This window comes from Typopeltis vanoorti, chromosome 11 (assembly GCF_054136105.1).
Source record: "Typopeltis vanoorti isolate ZY-2024b chromosome 11, IOZ_Tvanoo_1.0, whole genome shotgun sequence".
NCBI classification, from domain to species: Eukaryota; Metazoa; Arthropoda; class Arachnida; order Uropygi; family Thelyphonidae; genus Typopeltis; species Typopeltis vanoorti.
Window position 1 is genome coordinate 109,565,280 of NC_143559.1, and position 27,515 is coordinate 109,592,794.

At 36.4% G+C, this 27,515-nt stretch overlaps 1 protein-coding gene across 2 annotated transcripts in view; it reads right to left on the reverse strand.

The window, feature by feature from the left end:
- Positions 1 to 27,515, reverse strand: part of rl (Mitogen-activated protein kinase rl) — a 203,535-nt gene that overhangs the window by 39,614 nt on the left and 136,406 nt on the right. For both annotated transcript variants that reach the window (XM_090400971.1, XM_090400970.1), the window contains exon 9: positions 4,139 to 4,248. In XM_090400971.1, coding sequence (XP_090257097.1) covers positions 4,139 to 4,248 — 110 coding nt within the window. The remainder of the gene's footprint in view (positions 1 to 4,138; positions 4,249 to 27,515) is intronic.

The window sequence follows — 27,515 nt, forward strand, 5'->3', positions numbered from 1 at the left end:
TCAACAAAGCTGGTATGATAGGCAGTCAACTGAATAAATTTATATGGAATATAAATATAATAGAGAGAAATATATAATAGAGAGAAATTAGCCAAAAGACTAAATTAGCTGTATACAAGACAGTATTCAAGCAAGTTTTATCTTATGGATCTTACAGTTATGGATCTTACAGCTTTAAGTAAAGCTTTGACCCAACTTTACTTAAGCTGGGTCAGAAGTAAAACACTTGACCAAAGACTACAGATATGAGAGTCCTGAGAAAGATTAGGGGCATCAGATGCCATCAATGGCAATGTCATATTAAAAACGATGATATTAGGAAAGAATTTGCCATTGTCAGCATCCAGGTTAGCAGAGCTAATCTCAAGTGGTATGGTCACTTTAACAGAATGGGAGAGGAAAGATTAGCAAAACATGTGTTTTCTGCCAGGTTGGCAGGAAAAAGACCCAGAGGAAGACCAAGATATAGGTGGATTGATACAGTAAAAAGTGCTTTAAAAGATAGAAATATAAGATTTGATAATGTTGTAGGTAACAGAATGATTTGGAGGAAAATTGTAGATAGGAAGTTAATAATGATGTAAATTTTTCATATAGTACTATCATATTCTGTACATCCCTTGAGTGTATATATCAGGAATTTGATGATGATGGCATCACAACCATGGTTCACGCAGATATAAAAAAGAGCACACAGTCTTACAAGCTTCATGGACAAACATTAACAGTAAAATTGGCCATACTGAAGGGCTTGGTGATCTTTGACGTGGCACTTCATAAGATACCAACACAGTTCAGGAAATTTCTGTCCTGATCAACTGTAAGTGATGTTATTATGAAGTCTATATGCCTAGGAACAAAAACAACACAATCTTGACCAAGTAGGCCACATAAAATCATCCTAAGTGCCAAAATTTGTGGTGCGAAAAAAAAATTGACTGTCCTCAGCTGAAACACTCACTACGAAGTTCCAAAATGCCTAGACAAGCAATGTCAGTACCAGAGCTATTCATCTGGAGCTGAAGAATGAGTTTCACTAACCATGCAGCTGCACACAAACTTAATATCAGCTAGGACAATACCAAGAGTTAGGTACAGTGGTGTAAAGCCTGCTGCTATCAGACTTTTGAGCAGTGAAAACAAGTGCTCTGGATTGATGAATCACATTTTACCACCTGGCAGTCTGACAGATGAGTCCGAGTTTGGTGGATACTGGAAGAATTCTACCAGTCTGAATGTAAAATTTAGTGGGGGAAGCATCATGGTCTGGAACTGTTTATCAGTTCGTGCTAGGACCCCTAATTTCAGCAATGAGGAATTTTAATGCTGCAGCCTATAATGACATTCTAGACAATGCTGTGCTTCCAATTTTATGACAGCAGTTTAGTGAAGGCCCTTTGTTGTATTAACATGACAATGCCCCCATTCACAAAGTGAGGTCTGTGCAGGAATCACTTGATGAGATGGATGTTGAAAAAATAACATAATCCTAATCTCAACCCCATTGAAGACATGTGGGATAAATTTGAATGCAAAATGTGAGGAAGGTTGAATTGTCTGATGGTGACTAACCTTCCTAATAACCTTCAGGAAGAACACAGGGAAAAAACCGTGTCACCATACCAAAATCTAGTAGAAAGCCTTATAGCAGTAAAAGGGGGGATCCATATCAATACCTTTCATAATAAAATGAGAATTGGGACAAGCAGGAGTGTGGATTCATCAGACAGCATAATTAAACTAATTCAAGCTATTTACAGCAAAAAGTCAAGCAGTGTTTTGCACAAAAAGAAAGGGAAGATTACCTCCCAATCAATACAGTTGTTAAACGAGATGTTCTTGCTTTTTATGGTGGTACAATCTTACTGGAAGGGAGAGATAGCTATGTTCATATGTCAATATCAATAAAACTAACTCAACGGGCATTGACAACAGCATATACAGTTCACATATGTAATCATACATACACAACTGAATGGCCTGATTTTGAACTTACTGAATGTAAATCACAATGTTGCAAAACTTTTTCTGAAAAACAATGTGGATGTTGTTTTTGTATTCAGTCCATACTGTTCATGAAAAAATTGGCTACATTTGCCTAAATATAAATGTCAGTGAATTAGTGTTATGGAGAATTTCTGAGGAAAATTTTTCTCACATTATTATTATTATTTGTGACACCTCCAAGGAGTCCAAAGAGTCATTGCGGGAGGACACCTACTGTACAACTCTCCGTCTCCACCACTACCGAACCTCTACTACCAATCAACTACATCAGCACCATCTACCGCCCACCACCACCACCACAAGTATTTTTTGTTTATAAATTGCATGTGTTCTGAAGGGCTGATTTGTCTGTATGTGGGATGAAAAACCCGAGTTTCTAGGAGAAAAAACCCTGCTACCTCTGTATGAGATCGGCTAACTCACCTTCAATTGAAAAAGTCCATATAAAGATTCCTCCCGTCATGATGGGAATCGAACTCAGGCCTTTTCCAATCGAAGGACGCGTTGTACCGTCGTTCTTCCAATTGCGCTACAGGGGCACTTCAAGGAATTAGAGGAATGTATTACAAACCTTTAGTGATAGTTTTGTTATATCATAATTTTGATGCTTGAAAATGTGTTTTTCTATTTTTGATGAAATTTCTTATTTCTTCTAATATCAGGGAAATTCAAAATTTAAAACAAATAACTGAAAATCTTTAAGTGCTATTGTTAAGTCACACTTTTCAATTACTAAAAAATACATTTTTATGCAAATTATCAGAAATTCAGAAAAAAATGTATATTTCTAACAATTAGGACTGCAGGCTTTAAAGCAAGTGCTCAAACACTTTGTAGGTTACGAAAAACATAATGTGAAATCATATTGTGCTCTTGCTGGTCCAGCATTTACTATTTAGGAAAATAATTACCAAATATGAATTCTTGCAAAGAAGATTTCTTAATTAACTCTTAGTGCTTTACATTTTAATAAGAAGCTACATACCCAAATTTAGTGAATCCTAGAATTTACCGTTAAGTTATCTTATTAAACGTGTTAGCAAGATACTATAATCTACAGAAAAAAAAAACTAACTATTTTTATGATATGGAAGCTGAACAGTACTAGAATATATATATATATATATATATATATATATATATATATATACACAAACACACACACACATTTCTTTATATTAATCCCACACACAAAAAACAGCACAACACATAGCAAATATGTGCTGTGTATGTGGTCAGGAGCAGAGCAATCTGTTGATATTCTTCTAAAAGAGCTGGAGGTTGTGATCCTTTGGAAATGCTTCATGGAGGAAACTGCTCTGCAGAATTTAGGTGAATGGAATAAAAGATGGATGGGAGATGCAGGTTCTGTGAGTATGCTGTCTGACTATAAATGGATGTTGAACTCCTGAACAGCAGCCATAGAAATATCTGTAGAACAGACACAATGTGAAAACTGATCGTTCATGAGAAAGTGGCTGAAGAGAGTCGATAAGAGATGCATCATTAATCGGCTTGAACAGCATCAAGAATTTTTATGGAGGTCTTAGGTGAACCACCTCAAACATGAGAGCAGCATTCCAAGGGTTGACTGGATTTGGGATTTATATAGAGTAAGTAACTGATCAGAAGAGAAAAGTTACTTACTCTATATCAGCAAAACTATGAGTAGAGCATGTAGTCAATGAGAGAAGGTCATTTACATAAATCTGGAAGAGGGTGGGCAAGATGAAAGATCCCTGAGCGACACCTGCATTAACAGAAAAATCGGAAGAGAGAATTAGCCAAGAGGATAGGCTTGATTCTCCAACCTACAGAGTTTAGGTTAAAATATGACTAAATGTTTGTGTATGTCGTTTAGGTGATTTTTACCATCTAGTGGTAAACTATTGCTAATCTTACTTAGAGAATTGAAGTGGCTTGAAAAAATTCCATGTGTACTCTCTCAAGCAGGACTACCTGATTACTTAATTCTTAGTCCACTCATAGCACTAATATGCTACACAGCTTACAAGAATATTTTGTATATGGGATTGTCACTTAAAAAAAATAAATGAAATAAAAAATAATAATTACATCATCATGCATGTGTACTAATTTTTGTATGTGAGAATATCTAAAACATATATACCTCATCAGCAGGATCATAATACTGTTCTAAGTAAGGATGAGCCAATGCCTCTTCCACAGTTATTCTTTTATGGGGATTGAAAGTTAGCATCTTGTCCAGAAGGTCTAATGCTACATATCAAAGAAAAATATAAAAAGAGCAATTTTAAAAATAGAACACACACATGTTCTAATGGTATTTCATATACTCGTATGAAATACTAATAAAAATAAATATCATTGCTCTATTATTCACTTATTATTATTAACTTTTCAATATCTTTTCAGCATTTATAACAAACAAATTCAAGTTATTTTAACAGACTTTAGTGAAATGCCAAATACAAAAACATCCACTACACCATTATGGACTATGAATTGTGTGATATATAGCCCCTTCCCAGCAAAGTGAACCTCACTTTCTCATGGTATGGCCTGTTTCCATAAACGGAATGTTGCCAAGGTGAGCACTGCCATTTTAAAAGCATATCTTCCTTAGCTGGAGGAAATACTAATTAGAACTCTAGGTAGTTAATGTTTTTCATTATCTGGTGAAATATCTGTCCTGGATTTTGGAGGTGATGATGTAGCTATTGCCATGTTTCATCTCCAGAGTAAGATATCTGGTTTCTCTTCCTCCCTCCCTTTTCTTCCCACAGGCAGTGTGAGTGCTCAATACACTGTTATTATTAAGCTAGGAAGTCAGTATCTCCTCCATTTCAGGACACAGCAGTAAAGGAGTTTTCTACAGGTTGGCTGCTAGATAGTGCACAGGAGTTAACCCAATAACATGTTCTTGGAGACTTTCTGATCTGACGAATAGCCCTGCTGTTGCATACTCTGCCAGATTATGCCAAGTATAGTAGCATGCAGGGGGATACCATCCAAGGCCACACTTCAACTGGGGTCTGGATATTTGCTGTACGGGAATTATGTCCACAAGTTCTTCACCTCAGCTGCATGCTTCTGCTCTAAGTTTCCTGCATCAACTCCAACCATAAAAGACAGCCATACAAATATTAACACTACTGCAAATGTAAAATAATCTCACATAAAAAAATAACAAAAAACTTGGTATATTTTTATTATTAAAAAAATAATAAAAATATACCAATAGACTTCCCAAAGTAATACCAAAATTTCTTCCAATAAAAAACACTTCAGGCCACAACACAAATACACCTGGACATCACCAAACAATGAAATTAAAAACTGTATAAACCATATAATCATTAATAAGAAATGTAAGAAATGGAAACATTCCTTCCAAAATGTCAAAACATTAAAAAAGATTGACATGGATACAGACCATGAACTACTATCAGCTAAACTAAAAATCAGTTTCAAAAGAAAGAGAATAAACCACCAAAAACAAAAGAAGATAGACATCTCAAAACTGAATGATAGCTTGACAAGATCTAACTATCAGAGAACATTAAAAGAAAAAGTAAATAATCTTGCTTTAGATACAGTCTCGGAGTCTTGGAAAAAAAAGGTAAAGAAATTATTAAAGAAGCAGCAACAAAACATCTGGGCTACTGGACAAGAGTAAATAAAGATTGGCTTACACCAGAGATATTGGACTTATGGGAGAAAAAAAGAATATCCAAAACTAACCTGTCAAAAGAAGATAATGAAGAAAATAGAATATTACACAAAAATTTGAAAAAAGAAATAGATGAAAAATGCAGATTAGCAAAAATCACATATTTAGAAGAAAAAGCAGGAATATGTGAAGAAGCATACAAAAAACATGACTCCAAGACCATTCATGAAATAGTTAAAGAAATAACTAGAACATACTCACCCAAACCGGTTTCAATATCGCAAAAAGATAGAACCACAAGTAGCCGTGAAACAATAAAATAAATATGGACTAATCATTTTAAAGAAACATTTGCAGATGAAGAAAAGACTGATCTAGATGCCAAGAAACTTCTGACACAAAAGACATACTGAATGAAGAAATACATAGAGCAATCAAACAATGAAAAATAATAAAGCACCAGGAACAAACAACATTCAAAAAGAACTTCTAGAAAAAGGGGAAGAAAGCATTATAAATTACCTAAGAGAACTGTTCAACAAAATACTAAAGCAAGGAAATTTACCAGCAGAATGGAGAACAGGCCAGATCATTCCCATCCACAAAAAAGGAGATGTAAGATCTTGCATTAACTATAGACCTATCACCCTTCTAAGTCATTGCTATAAAATATTCATCAGGATTCTTCAAAACAGAATTAAACATTCATACGAAGAAAAGATGGAAGAAGAGCAAATGGGATTTAGAAATAGCAGAAGCACAATAGATGCAATTTTCACATTAAACAGATTAGCAGATCTTATGAGAGACAAAAATAAAAAACTAAATTGCTGTTTTATCGACTTCAAACAAGCTTCTGACTCAATAAACAGAAGCAAACTCATTAAAATTCTAGAAAACAGAGGGTTCGACAAATACCTATTAAATTGTATCAAGAATTACTATTCAGAAACACAAGCAATAGTGAATTGCAAAAACATAGAAACAGATCAAATAGCAATTAAAAAGGGAGTTATGCAAGGCAGTCCATTGTCACCATATTTATTCAACCTGTACCTAAAAGTAGTAGTAGACGAAGTACTACAGATGTGTGAAGGCATAACTGTAAATGGAAGAAATATAACACATTGAAAGTATGCTGATGACATAGTTATCACTACAGATGGCCAAGAAAAATTAGAAAATATCTTGACCAAGCTGCATCAAACAAGTAACAAATATGATATAAAAATCAATTTTAGTAAACACAAAACTAATGGTAATAGGAAGAAAAAGGGAAGAAACCCAAATGAAAATAGGAAACAATAATATAGAACAAGTAAAGCAGTTCAATTACCTCGGATCAATGATCACTGAAGATCTAGACTATTTCGAAACCATCACACACAGAATCAATAATGGATGGATAACATGGGTAGACTACAAAAATATGGAACAATAAAAGATTAAATGCAAAGAACTCAAATTAAAGATATATAAAACAATGATAATTCCCACAGTACTCTATGGCTAAGAATGCTAGATCTTAAGAAAAAACGAAACTTATAAACTCAATGCTTTTGAAATGAAATGTCTAAGAAAAATCAATAGAACAAACTGGACAGAAAGAAAAACAAATGAAAAAGTCAGAGAAGAACTTAACTTTAAAGAAACAATAATTACAGCACTAAAAAAGAGCCAACTATGCTAGTTTGGACATGTTTCAAGAATAGATCCAGAAAGACTACCAAACATATTAAATGGTAAAATTGAAGGACAGCCCAGCAGAGGAAGACCAAGAAAGAAATGGATTGACAACATTAAAGAAAGCACCCACTTAAACTCCATAATAGAACTTCATAAAAAGACAGCAGAAGACAGAAATAAATAGCAAAAATTCATCTTTGAGGAACTCAACCCACGAGTGGAAGAGAAGAAGAAAAAACACTTCAACATTCGTTTCACCAACATCCGAAATATCAATACAAACATTAAATGATATACACTACATACAGCAAAATCCAATCTGCTATTCAAATTTAATCCCAATTGGCAACCTCCACAAATACAACCCACCTCAATTAATTCCTAACAACATCTTGTATGATGTGTTCCACAAAAATGGAGGGACGTGCTTTTATGAAATCCTTGCCAGAGGCCTGTAGTCTCTGGTTTTTGATCTGCTCTGGCTCAGGATTTTCTTTGGCTGCCTTTACTGTTCCCCTAATTCTGACAACCATGCTGCCCTTTTCTGTTCTTTCCCCTTCCCATGTGGAAGGGGAAAGAACAGAAAAGTTCTTTTATGACTTTATGAACTTATTGAAACCCGTTATGACTGCTTATTGCTAAAAGGTGATTACATACAAACTAATTATCCAAACTGTAAGACTGTCATACTAGACTTCAAACCCATAACACAAACTAGAAGTAATTCTCTAACTTCACATTTTTTCTGCGTATAAGACGATACTTTTTTCTAAAATTTTTAGAACAAAAATTGGGGGTCAACTTATACACTGGGGGTAACCAGTTGAGAACCCACAGTTGTCGTGGCAAAACTGCCAGTACCTTCTCTCCACGAACAAGCTTCCGCCAATCACTAGCCTTTGTTAACTCTGTCGATTGATGTCATTAATGGCTGATTCTGAATAAACCAATCAGAACTCTGAAAGCATTCATACTCTGCAACTTGTTGGCGGGGTAAGTTAATGCATTAACAATGTTTTGAGCACTAGCCCATAAAAATGTCTGAAAATAAAAAATTGTCATATTCTTCAAAATTCAAGTTAAAAGTCATCGATTATGCAAAAGAACATGGAAATAAAGCTTCAGAGAGACAGTTTGGATCTCCTCCCACTGAGTGTATGATTAAACAGTGGAGAAAACAGGAACAACAACTACTCAAGATGCCAAAAAAGAAGAGAGCCTTAAGAGGAAAAGCAGCAAAATGGCCAAACTTGGGGCACAGGCTTAAGACTTGGATTATGGAGCAGCACCAGAGTGGGATATGTGTGTGTCAATCAAGCTTATTCAATATGAGGCAAAAAGGTTTGCAAGAGAAATTAACATTGTTGATTTCACAGGAAAGGCAAAATAGTGCTTCAATTTCATGAGGAGAGAAGGGTTGGCCATGAGAACATGAACCAAGTTAGCCCAGAAAATGCCACCAGCTTATGAGGATAAAATCCAACAGTTTTACTCCTATGTCATAAAACTTCGGAAAAAATATGCTTTTGAACCAACTCAGATTGCAAACATGGATGTCATGCCTCTCAAGTTTGATGTGCCAATTGAACTGTTGAACTTCCAATTGAACTGTTGATATGAAAGGGGTCAAAACAGCGGCAATCAAAACAAGTGGTCATGAAAGGACACACTATACTGCTGTCCTTTCATGCTGTGCAGATGGTACCAAACTGCCTCCTGTGCTCATTTTTAAGAGGAAAGCGTATTCTAAAGAGAGCATACCAAACTGGCATTCTTGTCCAAGTTCATGAGAATGGCTGAATGAATGAAGAGATCATGGCTATTTGGTTTGCAACGATTTGGTCCAGAAGACCTGGAGGGCTCTTGAAGAGGCCAGCTCTGCTCATGTTTGATCATTTCTGAGCATATTTAAAAGAAAAGACAAAACGGGTTGCAGTGGATTTGTGAACACAGCTAGCAGTTATCCCTGGTGGACTTACAGGTCAGCTATAGCCATAGATATTTCTATCAACAAGCCCTTCAAAGCTCTGATGAAACAAGAATGGAAAAAATGGATGCAAAAAGCAGGTAATAACTTGACATCGACAAGAAGAGTGAAAAAACCAACCATTACTGAGGCCTAATTCATTAATGGGTCCTAAATTCATGGAATGGAGTCAAGTAAGAGGTAGTTGTGAAGTCCCTTCAAGAAATGTGGAATCAGCAATGCCATTGATGGAACTGAGGATGATCCCATATATATATAGACAGTGACTCAGAAGACAACAGTGATGCAGTAGAGATTGAAGAAAGTGATATGTCTAGAACTAATAGTGATAAAGAAAATTGAAGAAAATTATATGCCTGGAACTGGGAGTGATGCATAATTTCTTAGTATGTATCTTAAAAATATTACCTAATTACTAATTATACTTTGAATATTTAAAAAAATATCAAATGTTTTCTGTTTTATATGTAAAATATTGATGTCTTAATTTTGGGTTCGAAAAAGTAGAGTTCATCTTATACATGGAAAAATACAGTAAATTATTTGACATCAGTCATGATTTATAAACAGTTAGCCTACTAACCTGAATACCAGACAATTCTCACATTCTTCCAACACTCTGATCATTATTTAATCAATACTACCTCCAAATACACCATGGATATCTGCTTTCCTACTGGGTAACTCTGACAAATAACCTTATTCAAGTCATTTTTTTTTTTTTACAATCATTCTCCTCCAAGCCAATCTCAGCCCTGCAGCCTATTTCGCAAATAAAGATGACTAGGATGACCTTTGGAATTTTTATGCTTCTTCCATAGTTAGATTACTGTTGGTCGCCTGATCCAAACATCCATACTGAACTAATCACATAAATAATTCTCACTAGAATGAGGACCTTTTGGTTTCAATAATGGAATATCATGAGATGCATAATAAAAATAAATATAAAATCAAAGGAAAACTCATGCAAAAAACTTATTTCATGGAAAATTTTCACCTAAGTATCATATGCATCTTCAGTACAGAATCACAGAATGGCAAATAAACAATAAAGAATTCTAAAAAGTACCACCTTAGTAGTTAATGTAAGGTAACTAAAAACAGTCAATAATTTCCTAACTTACGATATACATAAATAAAAAAATGTGTGAAACTTCACTTCACTTCCTTTTTTTTTTTTTTTTTATGTTGAATCCCATGCATGAGAGGTTGGTTGATCAACCTATAGTACATTAGTACCAAGTATGGGTAGTGGGTTGGGAAAGGAGGAACTTGTTTACATTTGATTTAAATGACTGTATATTGTATTCCTTGGAAAACACAACAGGGGGAACACTGTTCCACAATACAGCAGCTGCAGGGATGAAGGAAGAGGAAAAGAAACTTGTTCTGTTTGTTTCAAGGTGCACTGTGAAAGGATGTTGAGCAGCAACTGCACATGTTCCAATGAGCAGCAACAGCCTTGGCACATGTTCCAACGAGCTTAGTATTAAGTGGGGGAATTATTGATGTTATTTCAGATGAGCATTTCCGATGGATATATTTGTAGAATATACATATTGCAGAAACCAAACGTCTGTACGAAAGTGGGGGGAGTGAGTTGGTAAGAGATGGGTCATTAATAAGTCTAATTGCTCTCCTCTGTATTGAGTCAAGGCATTTTAAGAGAGCTTTTAGGGGCACCACCCCATATGTGAGAGCAGTATTCAATAGCTGGGCAGATTTGTGATTTGTATAATGTTAACAGCTGTTCAGGGGTGAAGTAACATCTTGAGCGAAAGAGAAATTCTAGTTTTTTGAGGCTGAGGATGCAATAATTATGATGTATTTATGCCAGGAGAGGTTTGATGTCAAGATAATTCCAAGATGAGAAATCTCAAATTGTCTGGAAATTTGGATATCGTCAAAAAGAATACTGGGAAATAATGGTTCTTTTTTTATGAGAAATAAGACAGAACTGGGTTTTATTAGCACTGAAATTGATGAGGTTATCGGAATCCCATTGGAGGATGGCTTGGAGATCAGAATTGAGGGCGGTGGTGGTTGATGTTCTGTAGATTGAGGTGAGTTGTGTAGGATAAGGTTTATCAAATGAAAGGGAGGAGTGCAATGTGTTGTTGTTTGCAAAACTGTGAATTGGATTGGAGGACAACTGAAGTAGTCATTGATATATAGCAGGAAGAGGGTTTGGTGAGAGGACAGAACCTTGTGAAACCGCAGCATTAGTTGAATGATGAAAGGATTAGGAACCATCCACCATCACACAGTGTGCGTCCAGACAGAAAGCTGGCAATCCAACTACAGAAGTCCTGGGACAGACCAAATGATGGTAGTTTGCTTAGTAAGCCTTTGTGCCAGACTCGGTCAAAAAGCTTTGGAGATATCAAATGTAACAACTTGAGATGCACCAAACTTCTCCTTGGCATTTGTCCAGAGATGGGTGACATATGAGAGCATATCTCCTGTTGATCGGCAGAGATGGAATCCATACTGGTAGTCGTTTATTAAGTGGGTGCCTTCAAGGTAGTGTAGGAGTTGGGAAGTGATTTTTTCCATTACTTTAGACAGGACTGAGGTAAGTGAGATAGGGGAGAAGTTGGATGGCAGTGACTTGTTACCCTTGGGAATGGATTAAATATAAGCAGTTTCCAGGTTGCTGGATACATACTAGTGGAGTAAGAGAGTATATATAGGCGACATAGGATAGGAGTCAGTTCAGGTGCACAAACTTTCTGGACAATTGGAGAAATACCATCAGGGCCTGGAGACTTTTTTGTGCTAATTTGGAGTATTTTTCTGATCTCTTCCTGTCAAAAGGATATAGGGGGCATTGTATGTTGGGCATCTGTTGGGGCATTTACCATTGTCAGTTATGCATGCATTGGAAGCAAAGTGTGAAACCAGAAGATTGGCATTTTCTGTGAGTGATGATGATGCAATAAAGCCATTCTGGGTATGATAGGGTGGAATAGTGTTGGGCAGAAGTTACGGTCAATTGCTTTGGCGAGAGACCAAAAGGCTCGGTGGCCGTTTGGACAAGCTGCTAGTTTCTTGCTTTTTGCTATTTCGCAGTGTTTTGGTAGCATCGATTGTTTTTTTGCATCTATTTCAGGCTTCAATATAAGCTCTAAAGGAGGATGGGGTTCTTGATTTAAGCCAGTTACGGTACTGCTTTTTTTCATTTGTACAGCCTTGGCACATTTTTTGGAGAACCAAGGTTTAGTTAGGGAATGGCAGTTCAGAGTAGTGTGGGGATTATATGTTTCCATTCTGGTGAGGATTAGTTTGTTGATAAGTTCGATGCATATTTGGGTTGGAAGACCAGAAACAATAGTCCAACTGTGGAAATGGCATAGAAGTTGCGGAGGCTGTCCCATTTGGCATTATAGGCTATCCTATAATGCCAAACTACTCTTGTATGAGAGTGGCTGTGTAAGCACTGTTGCATGGGGGAGGAGATGAACACTAGAATGTGGTCAGAATTACCTGGGGGGGGGGGGGGGCACTGCTTTCACAGTGTATTTAAGAAGGGTCATTTGTGAGGAAGAGATCTAGAGTGTTTGGGGAGTGGTTCGGGTTATCTGGTATTCTGGTTGGCACCTGAACAAGTTGTGTAAGGTCGTTAGTGATGGCAAATGTCCTTCCATGTCCTAACTTAAAGAGATTCTCAGGTCTACATCTATCCTCTTTGTGGGAGATAATATTATTTAAATCTGCTAATCCTTCTTACTGTGTGTGTGTGTGTAATTGTGTATATATATATATATATATATATATATATATCATCAAATTCCTAATATGTACCCTCAGGAAGCGAGGTTACAGGATGTTATGATAGTACTACATGAAAATGTTAGACAAAGTTACACCATTACGAACTTTTGATCAACAATTTTCCTCCAAATTAATCTATTTCTTTCGAGACTCCAACATTATCAGATCTTATATTTCTGTTTTCTAAGGCATATTTTTACTATATCGATCCACCGATCATCTGGGTCTTTTTCCTACCAACATGGCAAAGAACAGTTGTTTTGTTAATCAGACCTCTTCCATTCTGTTTAAGTGACAGTGCCATTTGAGATTAGCTCTGCTAATCTCAGATGGTATTGTTAATTTAAAGATGTTTATATAGAGGATATTATCATAATATTAATCCTACCAGCTGTGTGATTGTTTAAATATAGGATTTTTAATTATTTTTTAATATTAATCCTGTCATAGAGATGATCTCTGTTCAACAATTTTTTTTTTTTTTATTTCCGAGTGTACCTATATATTATATGCACAAGGGTTCACTCCGATTGGTGCAATGACCTCTATTTTACTATTGCTTTCAGAATCCAAAACATCACTGACTCAAGACCAAAATACAAAATAAACACATTTAATAAAACACAAACAATACATATATATACTTCAAACAACTTTACATAACTATAACTAATTACAGAATTAATAGGATCCAAGGCCTTTTAAAAATAAACTTACACTTAAAACTAGAGTAAACACTTTGTTTTCACAATGACAAAATGTTCACAGCCAGTTTCTCTCTCTGTCAAAGCTCTTTTCCGAAGATGTATGACTTTATTCTTCATTTTCATAGGATCCTTTCTCATCACTTATGTAGTGCACATTAATTCTTCCTGACTTAATTCTGTCTTCTTTTTAGTAGAAATAACAGCTAGATCCGGCAACCTTAATACAGATGAAACTTCCTAATCAGAGTTTTCTTGAACATTCCTTTAGAACGTAAATAGCAATTTCTTCTTTTATTCACTAATGCTTATTGACAGTCTTAACTCTTCCACTTTAAAAGAATTCACACTTCTACGATTCCCTTTTCGGAATCTACTATTAATCTTCCAATTAGCGTTTCCTCGAATATTCCTTTTTAAAACTATACCAATATTTTCTTTTATTTAGCAATACTTATTCCACTTTGAAACCTCATAGTTCCACGATTCCTTTTTCGGAATATACTATTCATTTTCCTCCGACTGTCACATAAAAAAAAAAAACTCAATTTCCTCCGAATCTAAATGTCTGCTAGCCTCTGTTCTAATTTTCTCTCCGAACACTCTTCTTGTTTACTCTCCATTACCCTGATACCGAACGCTCTCCTTGTCAGCTGTCAATCACACATCAAACGTCTCGGCGAGCATGTGCACTCCATGAAAATGGCAAGCGAGAAACTAAATATAATGGCTCACACGTTGTCTCCGTCAGCGACAAGAGAATGTCTTCATAAAACACAACAATTAATATTTTAAGTGTTGTGTTTTATGATTTGAATTGTTTAAGGTAACACAACTATTCAAATCTGGTCAGTACGTCAATTTTTTTTAACTGCTTTATATTTCATTTTAACAAAATAACATCAATAATGGGCACATCGCAAGTGCCGAAAATGCGTGTTATGAAACTGAAACTAATAAACATACTAACATAAATAATACGTAAAAATGTTCAGAATTTAAAATTTTTTATTTAGCATATGATGTACAGGTCTCAGAATAAAACATGCAAATTACATAAAACAGCATAAAAACAATTGTAAAAATCATATTAAAAGGAGTACACTAGGTTGAAATGATTAAACATCAAAATTAAGAATCAGGAGTCAGAGCTTAATCCTTAAATCCCGGATCCACTCCAGGGATTCTGTGGTCAGTTTAAAAAAGTCCTCTTTAGAACGCAAGAATGAGTAGATAGGGCACTCAAGCACAATGTGATTGATAGTCTGGATCCCTCTTCTACATTCACAGTTTGGAGTATCGGACCAGTTCCATTTATGCAAGAGATGCTTACATCTCTCATGTCCTGTTCTGATTCGATTTAAAGTGATCCATACATGTCTAGGGAAATTTAAGCCCTCCAGACGAGATGTTGGATTTGAGATGGGTATTTGAAGATTGGAGGTATGTTGAAACCAATACTCTCCCCATGACTCGCATAGGTCGAAGTTCTGGTCATTTATTTGTATTGCACTCCTCCAGGCAGGGTGCCTGGATTTCAGTCTTTGTGAAGTATGGAAGGAAATGTCTTGATGGATAGGCAAGGAACTGTTTCCAATTATTTTTGTCCATAGCTTGCTTAAGGCTTGGGTCCTGCAGAGCAAGGAAGAGGCTATATTACTAAGAGTTGGGAGCCAGTAGCCAGGAGTAGATCTTAAAGCTCCAGAGATTATCCTCATAGTTTGATTCAGCTGGGCATTGACTAAAGAAGCGTGTGCGCTGTTAAGCCACACAGGAGCACAATACTCTGCTGTGGAATAGACCAAAGACAGTGCGGTAGTACGTAGTGTGTTGGCATCAGCACCCCAAGAAGTACCAGCAAGTTTATGCATTATATTATTACGAGTTTTTAATTTCCCAGCAATAATTTCTAGATGATATTTAAATGTCAAACTTCTGTCTAGGGTAACTCCTAGGTATTTTGGATGATTGTTAAATTTCACCTGTTTATTTCTGAAGTAAACTTTTGGGATATAGTTGGCCTGGATATTACTTAAATGAAAGGATGCTACTTCAATTTGGTTCAGGTTAGGCTGTAATTGCCATCGTCTAAAGTATTTATCAAGTACAGCCAGAGATCTTCAGTTAAGGTGTTCTCAGCTTTTTGGAATGTTGAATGTTGAGTTGCAATGGCAATATCGTCAGCATACATGAATTCACCATGATGCTGTCTCTGGGATATCACTAATATATAAGTTAAAGAGCAATGTGGCAAGAACTGACCCTTGAGGTAGGCCATTTTTAATCTTAAAGAATTTACTTTGGGATTCATTGAGAGATACTTGTATCTCTGTCTCCATCTGTCTGCAAGTATTTGATTAATTAGGTTGGCTAGTTTTGGTGATGGGATAGTTTCTAGAAATTTTAAGATAAGACCCTCTCTCCACACTGTCATAGGCAGCAGAGAGGTCCACGAATACTGCTATTGTTTTCAATTGTTTTTCATAACCGTTCTCTATAAAGGTTGTCAAGGCCAGTACTTGATCACAACAACTTCTGTTAGGTTTGAAGTCAGCCTGTTCCTGTGGAGTTCTGTTATGTATACTTGAAGAAATTCTGTTATATAGCATTCTTTCGATAAGTTTCAGGCAGATACTAACAAGGCAATAGGATGGTAGTTGGAAGCAATTGTAGGGTCTTTGCCAGGTTTTAAGACAGCAATGATTTTAGATCTTTTAAAAATTGATGGAAGTATGCCAGAGTCCAGGATATTATTGTACATAGCAGTAAGCCATTGAATAGTTTTTGGTCCACAGTTCTTAATGAATTCAGGGTAGATGTTATCGAGTCCAGCCGCCATCCCAGTCCTCAATGAGTTAACTGCCTGGGTAAGTTCCTGGGAAGTGAAAGCCTGAAATAGTGATGATGGTGGAAGATCTGTTTTGAGATTTTTTTAGTTTTTGTTTCACCTCTCTTGTAGCTACTTTATCTTGAGGATATTTAGTCATTGAGACTATATGCTTTGCGATGTGTTTTGGATCTATGGTGGGCAGTTTACCAGAAGTGCTTGTATTAAGGTCAAGCTTCCTAATCCAAGGACCAAGCTTTATGACTGGAATGAGTAAAATTATAATTGTTCATTGTTTTTAATCCATTTGTCTTTTCTAGCATTGTCAAGAGACTTCAGTAGCTCAGTAGCTACTTTAGGATTATTATTAGTAGAAAATTCTTTATACAGTTTTTCACTGTCACTATTCCAGCCTGGGATATATATTCTCTCCTAAAACCTCTTGGAATGGTTCGTTTGGCAGTATCAATAACAATGCCAACAAATGTATTGTAATTGTTTACAGTGGCCTTTATGAATCTTATTACAGTGTCAACCTGTTTCTTAAAAGAATCCCAGTCAGCTTTGAGAAAGTTCCACCTAGGTTTTAATATTGTTCTTATGACTGGAATATTTAGGCCTACTTTATAGATTATAGGTCGATGGAAAACTGTCTAATATTTTCCTAGGGGAATTTGGCTGCCATAATTGTCTGCAGTACAGAAGTACAAATCAGGGTTATGTCCTCTTTCCCATCTAGAGGAGAGAAAGCACGGTTTATCTTTGGCATCAAAGATCAGATAGAGGTTTTGATTTTCCATCCAGTTCACTAGTAGGGTACCATTTAGGTCATTCTTTCTATAGCCCCAAAGAGAGTGATGACTATTAAAATCTCCCAGGATTATGCTTGGATGTTGTTGCTGGGAAAGTACTTGATCAGGCCATTTAGCTAAGGGAGGTTTATACACGTTGGTTATAGTATAACCAGATATTATAATAGATACACTATATATCCTTGCTGGTACTTGGTTCACAGATCTTATAATTAGAAATGTCACTTTTTACATATGTTGCACCATATTTGGGATGGCTTATGCAGTTAATCATCTTGTAACCATATATTGTCCCTCTCGTTAGTAGATCTAAATCGTCCTTGGTGTGAGTTTCCTGTACTACAATTACATCTATTTGATGGTAATTCAGGATCTTAGTAAGAACTTCACATTTAGCCCTACTTATGCCTTCGTTTAACTGGCATATTTTTAAGAGCCTATATTCTTGATTCGCAAATCCTCGGTAGGTTTGTGTCGCTAAATAGTCTGTGAGTCCTGCTAGGAGAGTACAGATCCATCTGTCGCCGTAGACTATTTAGCATTATAGAATTTTAAATTATGATTATTTTTACATCAGTTTCATCTTTCTCTGAAAATTTTTTTTTGTAAAAAAAAATTTTAAATATTTAACATATATCTAAGAAAACTTTTAATGCTTATTCCTAGCTCTTAAAAAATAACATGATTCTTGCTCATCATTATTTACATTCTCAGAATCACTAGTTTCAGAATCATCTGAAGCTAGAGATAATTCGGAATTTTCTTCTTCCAATTTACTATACTTACAAATCTCATTTCTATATATTTCAAATATCTCATTTAAATTATTTGAATTATGCCCTAAATCTACAGAATCAAATTCTACAGGTTTCTGAGATTCTTTATCCTTATTAACCAAATTGGAGGTATTTTCATATTCCTCTGGTTTATTTAACTCTAAGTTAACTAACCTATGATATTCTGCTGCTACTTCATCCATGTTAGAGTCTATTTGATTATCACCACTCTTACATTGTACATTATCTGAATTATGTGTCTTGGGATTTCTAAAATTTCCTGCATTAGGTTTTGTTTTACCCAAATTTAATTTTCTCCTTTGCTGTGTATTTGAATTACAAGCTTTAAAACTATTCCCTTTCCTACTATTTGATTGTGAATGAGATGCACAATTAATACTAGGAAAACAACACTCATCTTTCAATATTCTATTCATATTGTCTCCTAATATAACCAAATTTCTACTCCCTAAAAAGTACCTTTTTAACCTATCAGAGTGTACGTTTATAATTTTACTAAGATTTTTGACATCTTGAATCCTAAAATTCATAGAAGAAAATTTCTTTAAAATTCTATATGGACCTAAAGCTTTCCTTCCTAATTTTCCAACCCGTTTTATACTAGATTTATCATCAAATAATACTAAATCTCCTGGTGCAAACGAGTTATACTTTCTAAAATGATTTATATACTGCCTAGTTTTCTGTGAATTTAATTTACTTATTTTACCTAGTAATCTGTGAGTAGTGGAAAATTTATCTACAACTGTCTCTCCAGATACTCATTTATATCATTATATCCTGTATTAGGAATGACTAAAACAAGTTTATTAGGAAAGATTGGATCAAAGCCATATAAAGCAAAAGATGGTTTTTCTTTGATAGCAGAATGAAAAGCAGATTTGCATGCAAATAATGCTTGAGAAAGATAAGTGTCCGAATCATTCATTTTAGTGTTTGCCAGATTGGAAAGTATTTGCTTTATATGTTGTTTTAAGTTATCATTGACAATTTTGCTTGAATCTTAAGTAGTTTTGTTTGCTTTTCGTATCTTAGTGTGCCTGTTTGTGTGTTTTCAGTGTTATTTCAATTATTAATTTGATAAGATACGATAGATAGCATGCACATGGCTCTGGTAAGAAAGAAAATAATGGCTGCCAGTTCGCCATCTTTGTTCAAAAATTGTAACATAAAGGAGATTATTCAATGTACTATCTGCGAGATGCATGCTTTGCAGAGAGCGGTTGGAGTCTGGTTATATGATGATGATAGTAGAGTGCAGGTGTGCAGAAAGTGTACGGAAAATGAGGAATTAAAGTGTGTTTCAGGTCGTGAGTGTGATATTGTTGTTGAAAGTCAGAATGTAGAAAATCGTGATATGATAAGAAATTGTGAGGTAGTACCAGAGAGCTGTGAGGGCGGCGTTGAAAGTGAGATTGAAGGTAATAATACAGAACAAATGAATTGTTTAACAGATAATAAAAAAGATGAGATAGATGAATGAGTGAGATTGCACGGTTGAGCAGAGCAATACATAGGGCAAAGCGGCAGCTGGAGCATATGCACAAATGTCTACTGAGTGTACCAGCCAATAAACGGCAAAAGTACGATAAGAAAAATAAGAGTATGATTGTGAACATAAATTAAATGAAGGAGCGAGTGCTGTATGGAGATTCTTTAGTACGAGGTGTGAAAGTTGAGAGTTTGACAAAATCGCACCAACTTGGTGTGACCATTAAGGAAGTAAGCGAGTCTATTAGGGAGCAAAAGCAAAGGGTGAAAGAAATTATACTGGTGGCAGGTATGAATGATTTGAAAGGAGATAAAATGGCTATGAAAGAGGACCTGAAGGAATTGTTTGAGGTAGCAAAAGAGAATAGTGAGAGAGGTAGGATGGTTAGTCTGTTGCCACGGTATGACAGTGAAGTGTTTAGAAGGAGGGCCATAATTGCTAATGACTTTATGCGCGGATTATGCAGGATGAGTGGTGTGGAATTTGTGGACGTGTGGAGCGAGTTCAACAGGCGAGAGGATTTATATAAGATGGATGGTTTGCATTTGAATGGTTTCGGTGTAAGGAGACTTGAAAAAGTGTTCTTGAATGAAGTGGATGTGCAGAATCAGGGAAACTATATTTATTAAGGGGGGGGGAGTAGATATGCAGGCCTTAGGGAGGCAGTTGAGTGTATGAATGAGTATAATATGCCTGAGCGAGTAAGGACACAAATCAGAATGGGATAGTTAGTATAAGGCATCAAAGTAGGAATGGGACTAACGGGCTTCTGCAATTCATGTATACTAATGCTAGGAGTATTAAGAACAAGAAGGAAGAATTTTTGGCCTTGGTTGGCACTTCCAGACCACAGGTTATTGGCATTAGTGAAACATGGCTGACTGAAGATGATATAGCTAGTGGGATTGAATGTGAGGGGTATAGTGTGTTCAGGAGTGACGTGGAGAATAAAATGGGGGAAGGAGTGTTATTGATGATAGCCGATGAGCTGCAGCCAAGGAGAATAGAAGTTGAACTGCAGGATAGAGAAAAGAGCACATTTGAGGCTATTTGGTGTGAGATTGGGGATAGCAGAACAAAATATACAATTGGGTGCTGCTATAGACCAGGTGATGGAATAGATGGTGAAGATAGTATGCATAAGCAAATAGAAGAAATGAGTGGCAGGAGGATAATTATTATGGGAGATTTCAACTATGGTAACATTGATTGGAAGGAGGAGGAAGGAATTGGATTTTATGCAGTTATTAAGGGATAACTATCTGCAACAGCATGTAATGGAAAATACTAGGAGTCAGAGAGTGCTTGACCTAGTAATTGCATCTGAGAATTTGGCTGTAACGAATATGATCAGGTTGCCACCAATTGGTGAGAGTAATCATAGGGTCTTGACTTGGGAGGTGGCTAAAGGTGCAGAATTTACAATTAAGACAGGGTACATGTGGAATTACCGGGCTGGTAAGCCCAGTAATTCCACATGTACCCTGTTCAATGGAAGCTTAGGAGTTTGATTGGTTCAGTGCCATGGCATATAAAACTGCAAGGGCTGGATCTTGATAGTGCACGGGAGGCGGTTAAGAAGTGTTTGCAGGTGGCAATGGCTGATTGTATACCTAGAGTCCGAATAATAAATCAAGTAGGGATTAAATGGATGAATAATACCATTAAGCTTGAGCTGCAAAAAAAAGAGACAACTGTGGAGGGAATTTAAGGAGAAAGGTGACCTGCAGGCACATGAACGGTATCAAGCCCAGACCAGAAGGGTAACAAGTGTGGTAAGAAAAGCAAAAGTGGATTATGAAAGAACATTAGCCATGCAGGCTAAAGATAATCCCAAACAGTTTTTTCGATATGCTGCAAGTAAAAGAAAAAATGTATACAGCAGATTGATTTTAAAGAATGCCGATGGTAGGGAGGTAACCGAATCAGTTGATATAGTACAATTACTGAGCGAGCGCTTTGCAAGAGTATATCATCCAGGTGGTGACATTGCAGAAATGGAAGAACCAACAGCTTATACGGGAATTGTGGTGAATGCAGTGGAGGTGAATAGTCTACTACAAAACCTCAATGTCAATTCATCTGCGGGATTGGATGGCATACCAGCTTGTTGTATGAGAAGCGGCTAAAGAATTGTCAGTGCCCTTGACCATTTTGTTTAATTTGAGTCTCGGTTCTGGGTTAGTCCCAAGGAGGTGGAAAGAGGGGAAAATAGTTCCACTGCATAAAGGAGGTTCCAAGACTGCTGTTGAAAATTACCGACTGATCAACATATCAGGAATCGTTGTCAAGGTCTTGGAGAAAATAGTCAAGAGGAAAATACAAGATTGGATAGATGAAAATGGGATACTGTATGGGGGACAGCATGGTTTTGTGAAGGGTAGATCATGCCTCAGTAACATGCTCACGTTCTACAACACAGTGACAGCTGAACTGGATAAGGGTAACGGGTTTACAGTGATTCTACTGGATCTTGCTAAAGCCTTTGATAGGATACCACATGGAATTCTAATCAGTAAACTGCAGCACATGAGAATGGATATAGGGTTGGTGAGATGGATAGGAGGGTGGTTGATGGAGAGATATCAGAGAGTGGTTTATTCAGGAGTAGAGTCCAAAAGACGGCCTGTGACTAGTGGTGTGCCGCAGGGTTCTGTTCTTGGACCAGGGAAGGATCTGAGAGGAACTGTGCATTTGTTTGCAGATGATGCAAACTTGGGTAGAGCAATAGGGAATGCTCAGGATGTCAAAATTTTGCAGGGTGATCTGGATAGTTTGGAGCACTGGGCTAAGGAGATGCATGTCAATTTAATGTGGAAAAATGTAAGGTTTTGCATTTTGGGGTGAAAGGATTAGCAGCAGTATATCACATTGTTGGAACTGTATACTCCAGGAGATTGACGAGGCCAGGGATTTGGGAGTGTTGGTGGATATGGAGTTGAAGTTTAGGGGACACATCGCAAAAGTGGCAAAATCAGCTCATCAAATCACTTGGTTGCTGAAAAACACTTTAACGAGCAGAGACAAACAGGTTATTGTTCCTCTGTATCGAGCCTTGATAAGACCCCATCTAGACTACTGTGCCCAGATATGGGCGCCAGGGTTTCTTCTTGATGGGGAGGAGGAAGTGGAGAGGATCCAGACACAAGTGACCAAGATGATAGCAGGACTATGGAATGAACCTTATGAGAACAGGTTGAAGATTTGTGGGATGCAGAAATTGGTTGATAGGCGGAAAAGGGGTGAGACATTCAAATTACTGAAGGGTTTCTATAAGATTAATTCAGAAGATATTTTTGAGAATAGGAGTGGTAGTGGGAGGACTAGGGGCCATCTATGGAAGCATGGTAAGAGTGTGGTTAGCAAGGATGTTAGAGCTAGGTTTTTACTTGGAGAGTGGTAAATGAGTGGAATAAGCTGCCAGAGCCTGTTGTGGGTGCCATGACTGTAAATGAGTTCAAGGTGAAGTATGATAGATACTGTGTGAATGTTGAATAGTTGGTCTTGACATGATGTTGGGCCTCCCTCGATGAGTCTATGGACTCCTTGGAGTCGCCCGTAATAATAATAATATTTTTATTCAGCCTTTCACACATACCGTTACACTGTGGGTGGTAAGGTGTAGTAAAAATCTTCCTAACGTTAAGTAATTTACATAACTGTAACAACAGTTCAGATGTAAAATTTGCTCTTTGATCTGAAAGTAAAGTCTGAGGAGTTCCATATCTACAAATTATCATATTCAAGAACTTTCTTGCAATAGTTTTTGCAGTTTGATCTTCATTGAGACTGCTTCAGGAAATCTAGTTAATATGTCTATGGCTACTAGAATGTAAATATTGCCTTTTTTAGTAATTGGCAGTGAACCTACCACATCAATTGTGGTAGGTCCACTACAATTGTGGAGCTTTTCCTCTGAAAGGGGATCTTATTTGGCACTTATGGCATGATTTGGCATATGTGAGTATGTCACTCTTCATACCTTTCCAGATGTAACAATCCTTTATCTTTTCCCGAGTTCTAGAAAATCCTTGGTGTCCTGCCAAGTCAGAATCATGGAAAGTGTACATAATCCAAGGAATCTATGTTGAAAGGATTAAACTAAATTTATTATAATCCAAGGAATCATTTGAGTTGGTGCCAATATTTTCACTTACAACCTTACATCTTCCATTTGTCTAGATAAGAGTAACCCATCTTTATCTAAATATAAATTTTCCAAGTTTATAAATGTATCCAGTTGAGTTTCACCCTTCAATACTGCTTCATAAATAGTTTCAAGCACAGGAGCATCTTTCTGAGCTCGGACAATCTCATCTTTTTCCCAAATTTGTGAACTAGGTTCTTTATTCTTTAGAGTCTTAATATTAAATACTTGATCATTATCATCAGGGTGTCTAAAAACTTCAGGAGATTGCTCTAATTTTCCATTGTCACCTGATTTCCTGTCTAAATGGCATTCTAGTCCACACAAGGACACTGTATTATCAACAAAATTACAGGCAAAACCATGACATTTCAGAAAATCAATTCCAAATATTACTTGTACATTTGGATTTGATGATTCTGGAAGAAGTATTAATGGATGACAAACTTTCAATGGGAAAACAAAGAATTGAAATAAAAACATTGATTTGCTTATCAGCTAAATTTTCTGATTCAAATATACCCTTTAATTTAATTTGACAACTTACAACTGAAATGTCATTTGGAATTAGAGATTTAATTCTGTTGAACAAACTATAAGAAATGAGTGAAATATGTGCACCTGTGTCAAGTAATATTTCACAAGGCACATCTTCAATAAATTCTTGTAGAACTGTCAAAGGATTACCTCCATTAGCATAAGGAGCTAATGATACATCAAACTTTCTTTTAGGGTTAGAGCTGTCTTTAGCTTTACCCATGTCTAATGAGTAGTTTGACATTTCTGTTCTTGCCAATATAATATTGGAATAATTATTTCCAGATTTACTTTTAATCTCTGATTTCTTATGTTGAAAACAATATTTATCCTTAACATAACAGTCTTTAGCAAAATGACCAGGTTTATTACATCTAAAGCATTTTGAATATATCTCCTTTGAGATGTTTTATTCCTATCAATACCATTAGATTTACAAGAGTAAGAGTGATTATCTGTAAGATTATTGGATATTGTTAAATCAGATATCATCTTAAATAGAAGTTCCTGTCCTTTTACTAGTGGTCTCTGTTGTCTTTCTATTTCTTCACTAAGAAATGTTTTCAGTTCCTCTAATTTTCCCAAATCATGTGATTTTACTTTGGAATCAGATTCTGGAATATCTTTAGTGAAATTCACAGAAGTTTCCTTAAACTGTTTTTTTTCTTAGCACCTTTATATTTTTGAAACTTTCCTTCTCTCACTTTATCTGTAGCCACAATGTTAGAAGAATGAGTTTCATTATACTGAAAAGAGTTTACCTGTTTATTATTTGCAGAATGAAATATATCTCTAAGTCTCTCTTCCTTATCCTTAACAAGTTCAAACCACTGTTCAAGAGGGCGCTCCACCTAGATAGGACTTTATTGTCACCCACGTGGTTGGGCTTAGTATTGTAAGTTTTTGTGTGCATGTTACATTAATTGTCTTTGTAATCCCCGTAGATGTCCTAGTGACTAGGACGAAATATAGGAATTATTAAATTCTATTTTAATTCTTTGTGAGTGCTGTAAAAAAGTCCATTAAACCTCCAACATAATTTCTCTCTCTCATTTCACCATCCTTAAAAGTAACTTCTACATCAAAATTATAGCAACAGATTCTAAGAACTAAAGAGGTCCATACAAATCTAGAAGTAATTTGAATATCTCTAAAAAAGATTTCCTCAGTTTTATATTAGCCATTTTATACTACACTAGCTATGCCTACTGCACAAAGTCCAATAATAGCCTTTATTTTAAGTCTTGCCAATGCATACGACCAGTACAGACAACAACAAAGCTATGAAATCCACAGCAATAAGCTGGGCATTACAGAAACAAAACACAATCATATGTGCAATTTTTGTTTACTGAATGCATGCTTGTTGTGCAAAGATTAACAAAGTGATATAAAAACTTCTTATCAACCTCAACTAGTCTTTCATCTGTGGCTTTCATCAGTTAAAGTTTTTAAACATCAGAGAGTGCACTGACAATTGTTCTACTCTGGAGCGAATAAAGAGGAAAGAAAATGGTGTCGGAATTGTGGTGTGTGGCAGAATGAAGGCCGAAGTGCTGGAAGTGGGTAGGAGGAACGACAGGATCATGCGAATGAAACTGGGTCATGGAGAAGAGCAACTGGTCGTATGTGTATACGCCCCACAAATCAGCTGTACAGCAGAAGAGAAAGGTGAATTCTGGAATGTGCTAGATGAAGAAATGAGGGAACTGGAAGAAAACGAGATGGTGATTGTTGGAGGAGACTTGAATGGACACATAGGGAGACAGAATAGGGACTGTGAAAGGGTGCATGGTGGCCATGGAGTGGAAATGATGAACCAGGAGGGAGAGAGGATTTTGGACTTTGCAGTAGCGTGTGATCTGGCAATTGTGAACTCCTTTTTCTGTAAGAGGGAACAATAGTTCACAGATTGACTACATTTTGACTAGAAGAAAACATCTTAAGGCAGTAACAAATTGTAAAGTAATTCCAACAGATCAAGTGGCACAGCAACACCGGCTGCTCTGTGCAAACTTTAAAATAAAGTAGAAGATAAGAACCTTTTGAAGCAATGAGATGAAGAAAATTAAGTGGCAATTATCTGGCAATTGTGAACTCCTTTTTCTGCAAGAGGGAAGAGCATTTGATAACATTTAGAAGTGGCAACAATAGTTCACAGATTGACTACATTTTGACTAGAAGAAAACATCTTAAGGCAGTAACAAATTGTAAAGTAATCCCAACAGATCGAGTGGCGCAGCAACACCGGCTGCTCTGTGCAGACTTTAAAATAAAGTCGAAGATAAGAACCTTTGGAAGCCATGAGAGGAAGAAAATTAAGTGGTTTTGCTTAAAAGAAGAGAGTGTGAGGAACCATTTTAGGGAGAAGGTGTTAGAGAGGATTTCAGATGGACTAGAAAGTGTACAAGACTAGTGGAGACATAATTCAAAAGTAATTCTAAGCTGTGCAATTGAGGTGCTTGATGAAACATCCGGAAAGATTAGAGAGCAGAAGGAGGGTTGTGGTGGAAAAATAATATACAAGAAGCAGTGACGGCTAAGAGGAAGGCAAAGCAGAAGTGGGACGAGTCAAGAGTGGAAGAGGACAGAGAGGAATACAGAGAGAAAAAGCGAGAAGCCAAGGGAGTTGTTGCACAGGCAAAGGCCATGGCATATCAAGACCTTTATGATCAATTAGAAACAAAGGAAGGACAGAGAAAGATTTATCGATTGGCAAAATGTAGAAATAAGGCATCAAAGGACATCGTACATGTGAGGCAGATCAAAGACTCTGGAGGAAGAGTATTAAGGAGGGATGTGAATATAAGAAACAGATGGAGAATATACTTTGAAGGGCTTTTGAATGAAGAAAATACAAGGAGTCACAGAGAAGATGGGGAGCCTTATGAGGGGATGGTGCAGAACATTAGTAGAGTAGAAGTGAAAGAAGCCATAAAGAGGATGAAGAATGGAAAATCGGTGGGCCCTGACAGTATCCCAGTAAAAGTATAGAAGGTACTGTGGGAAGAGGGAATTGACCTGTTAATAAAAGTTTGTCAACAGGAAAATATACCCGAGGAGTACTCTTGTCCCCATCTACAAGAG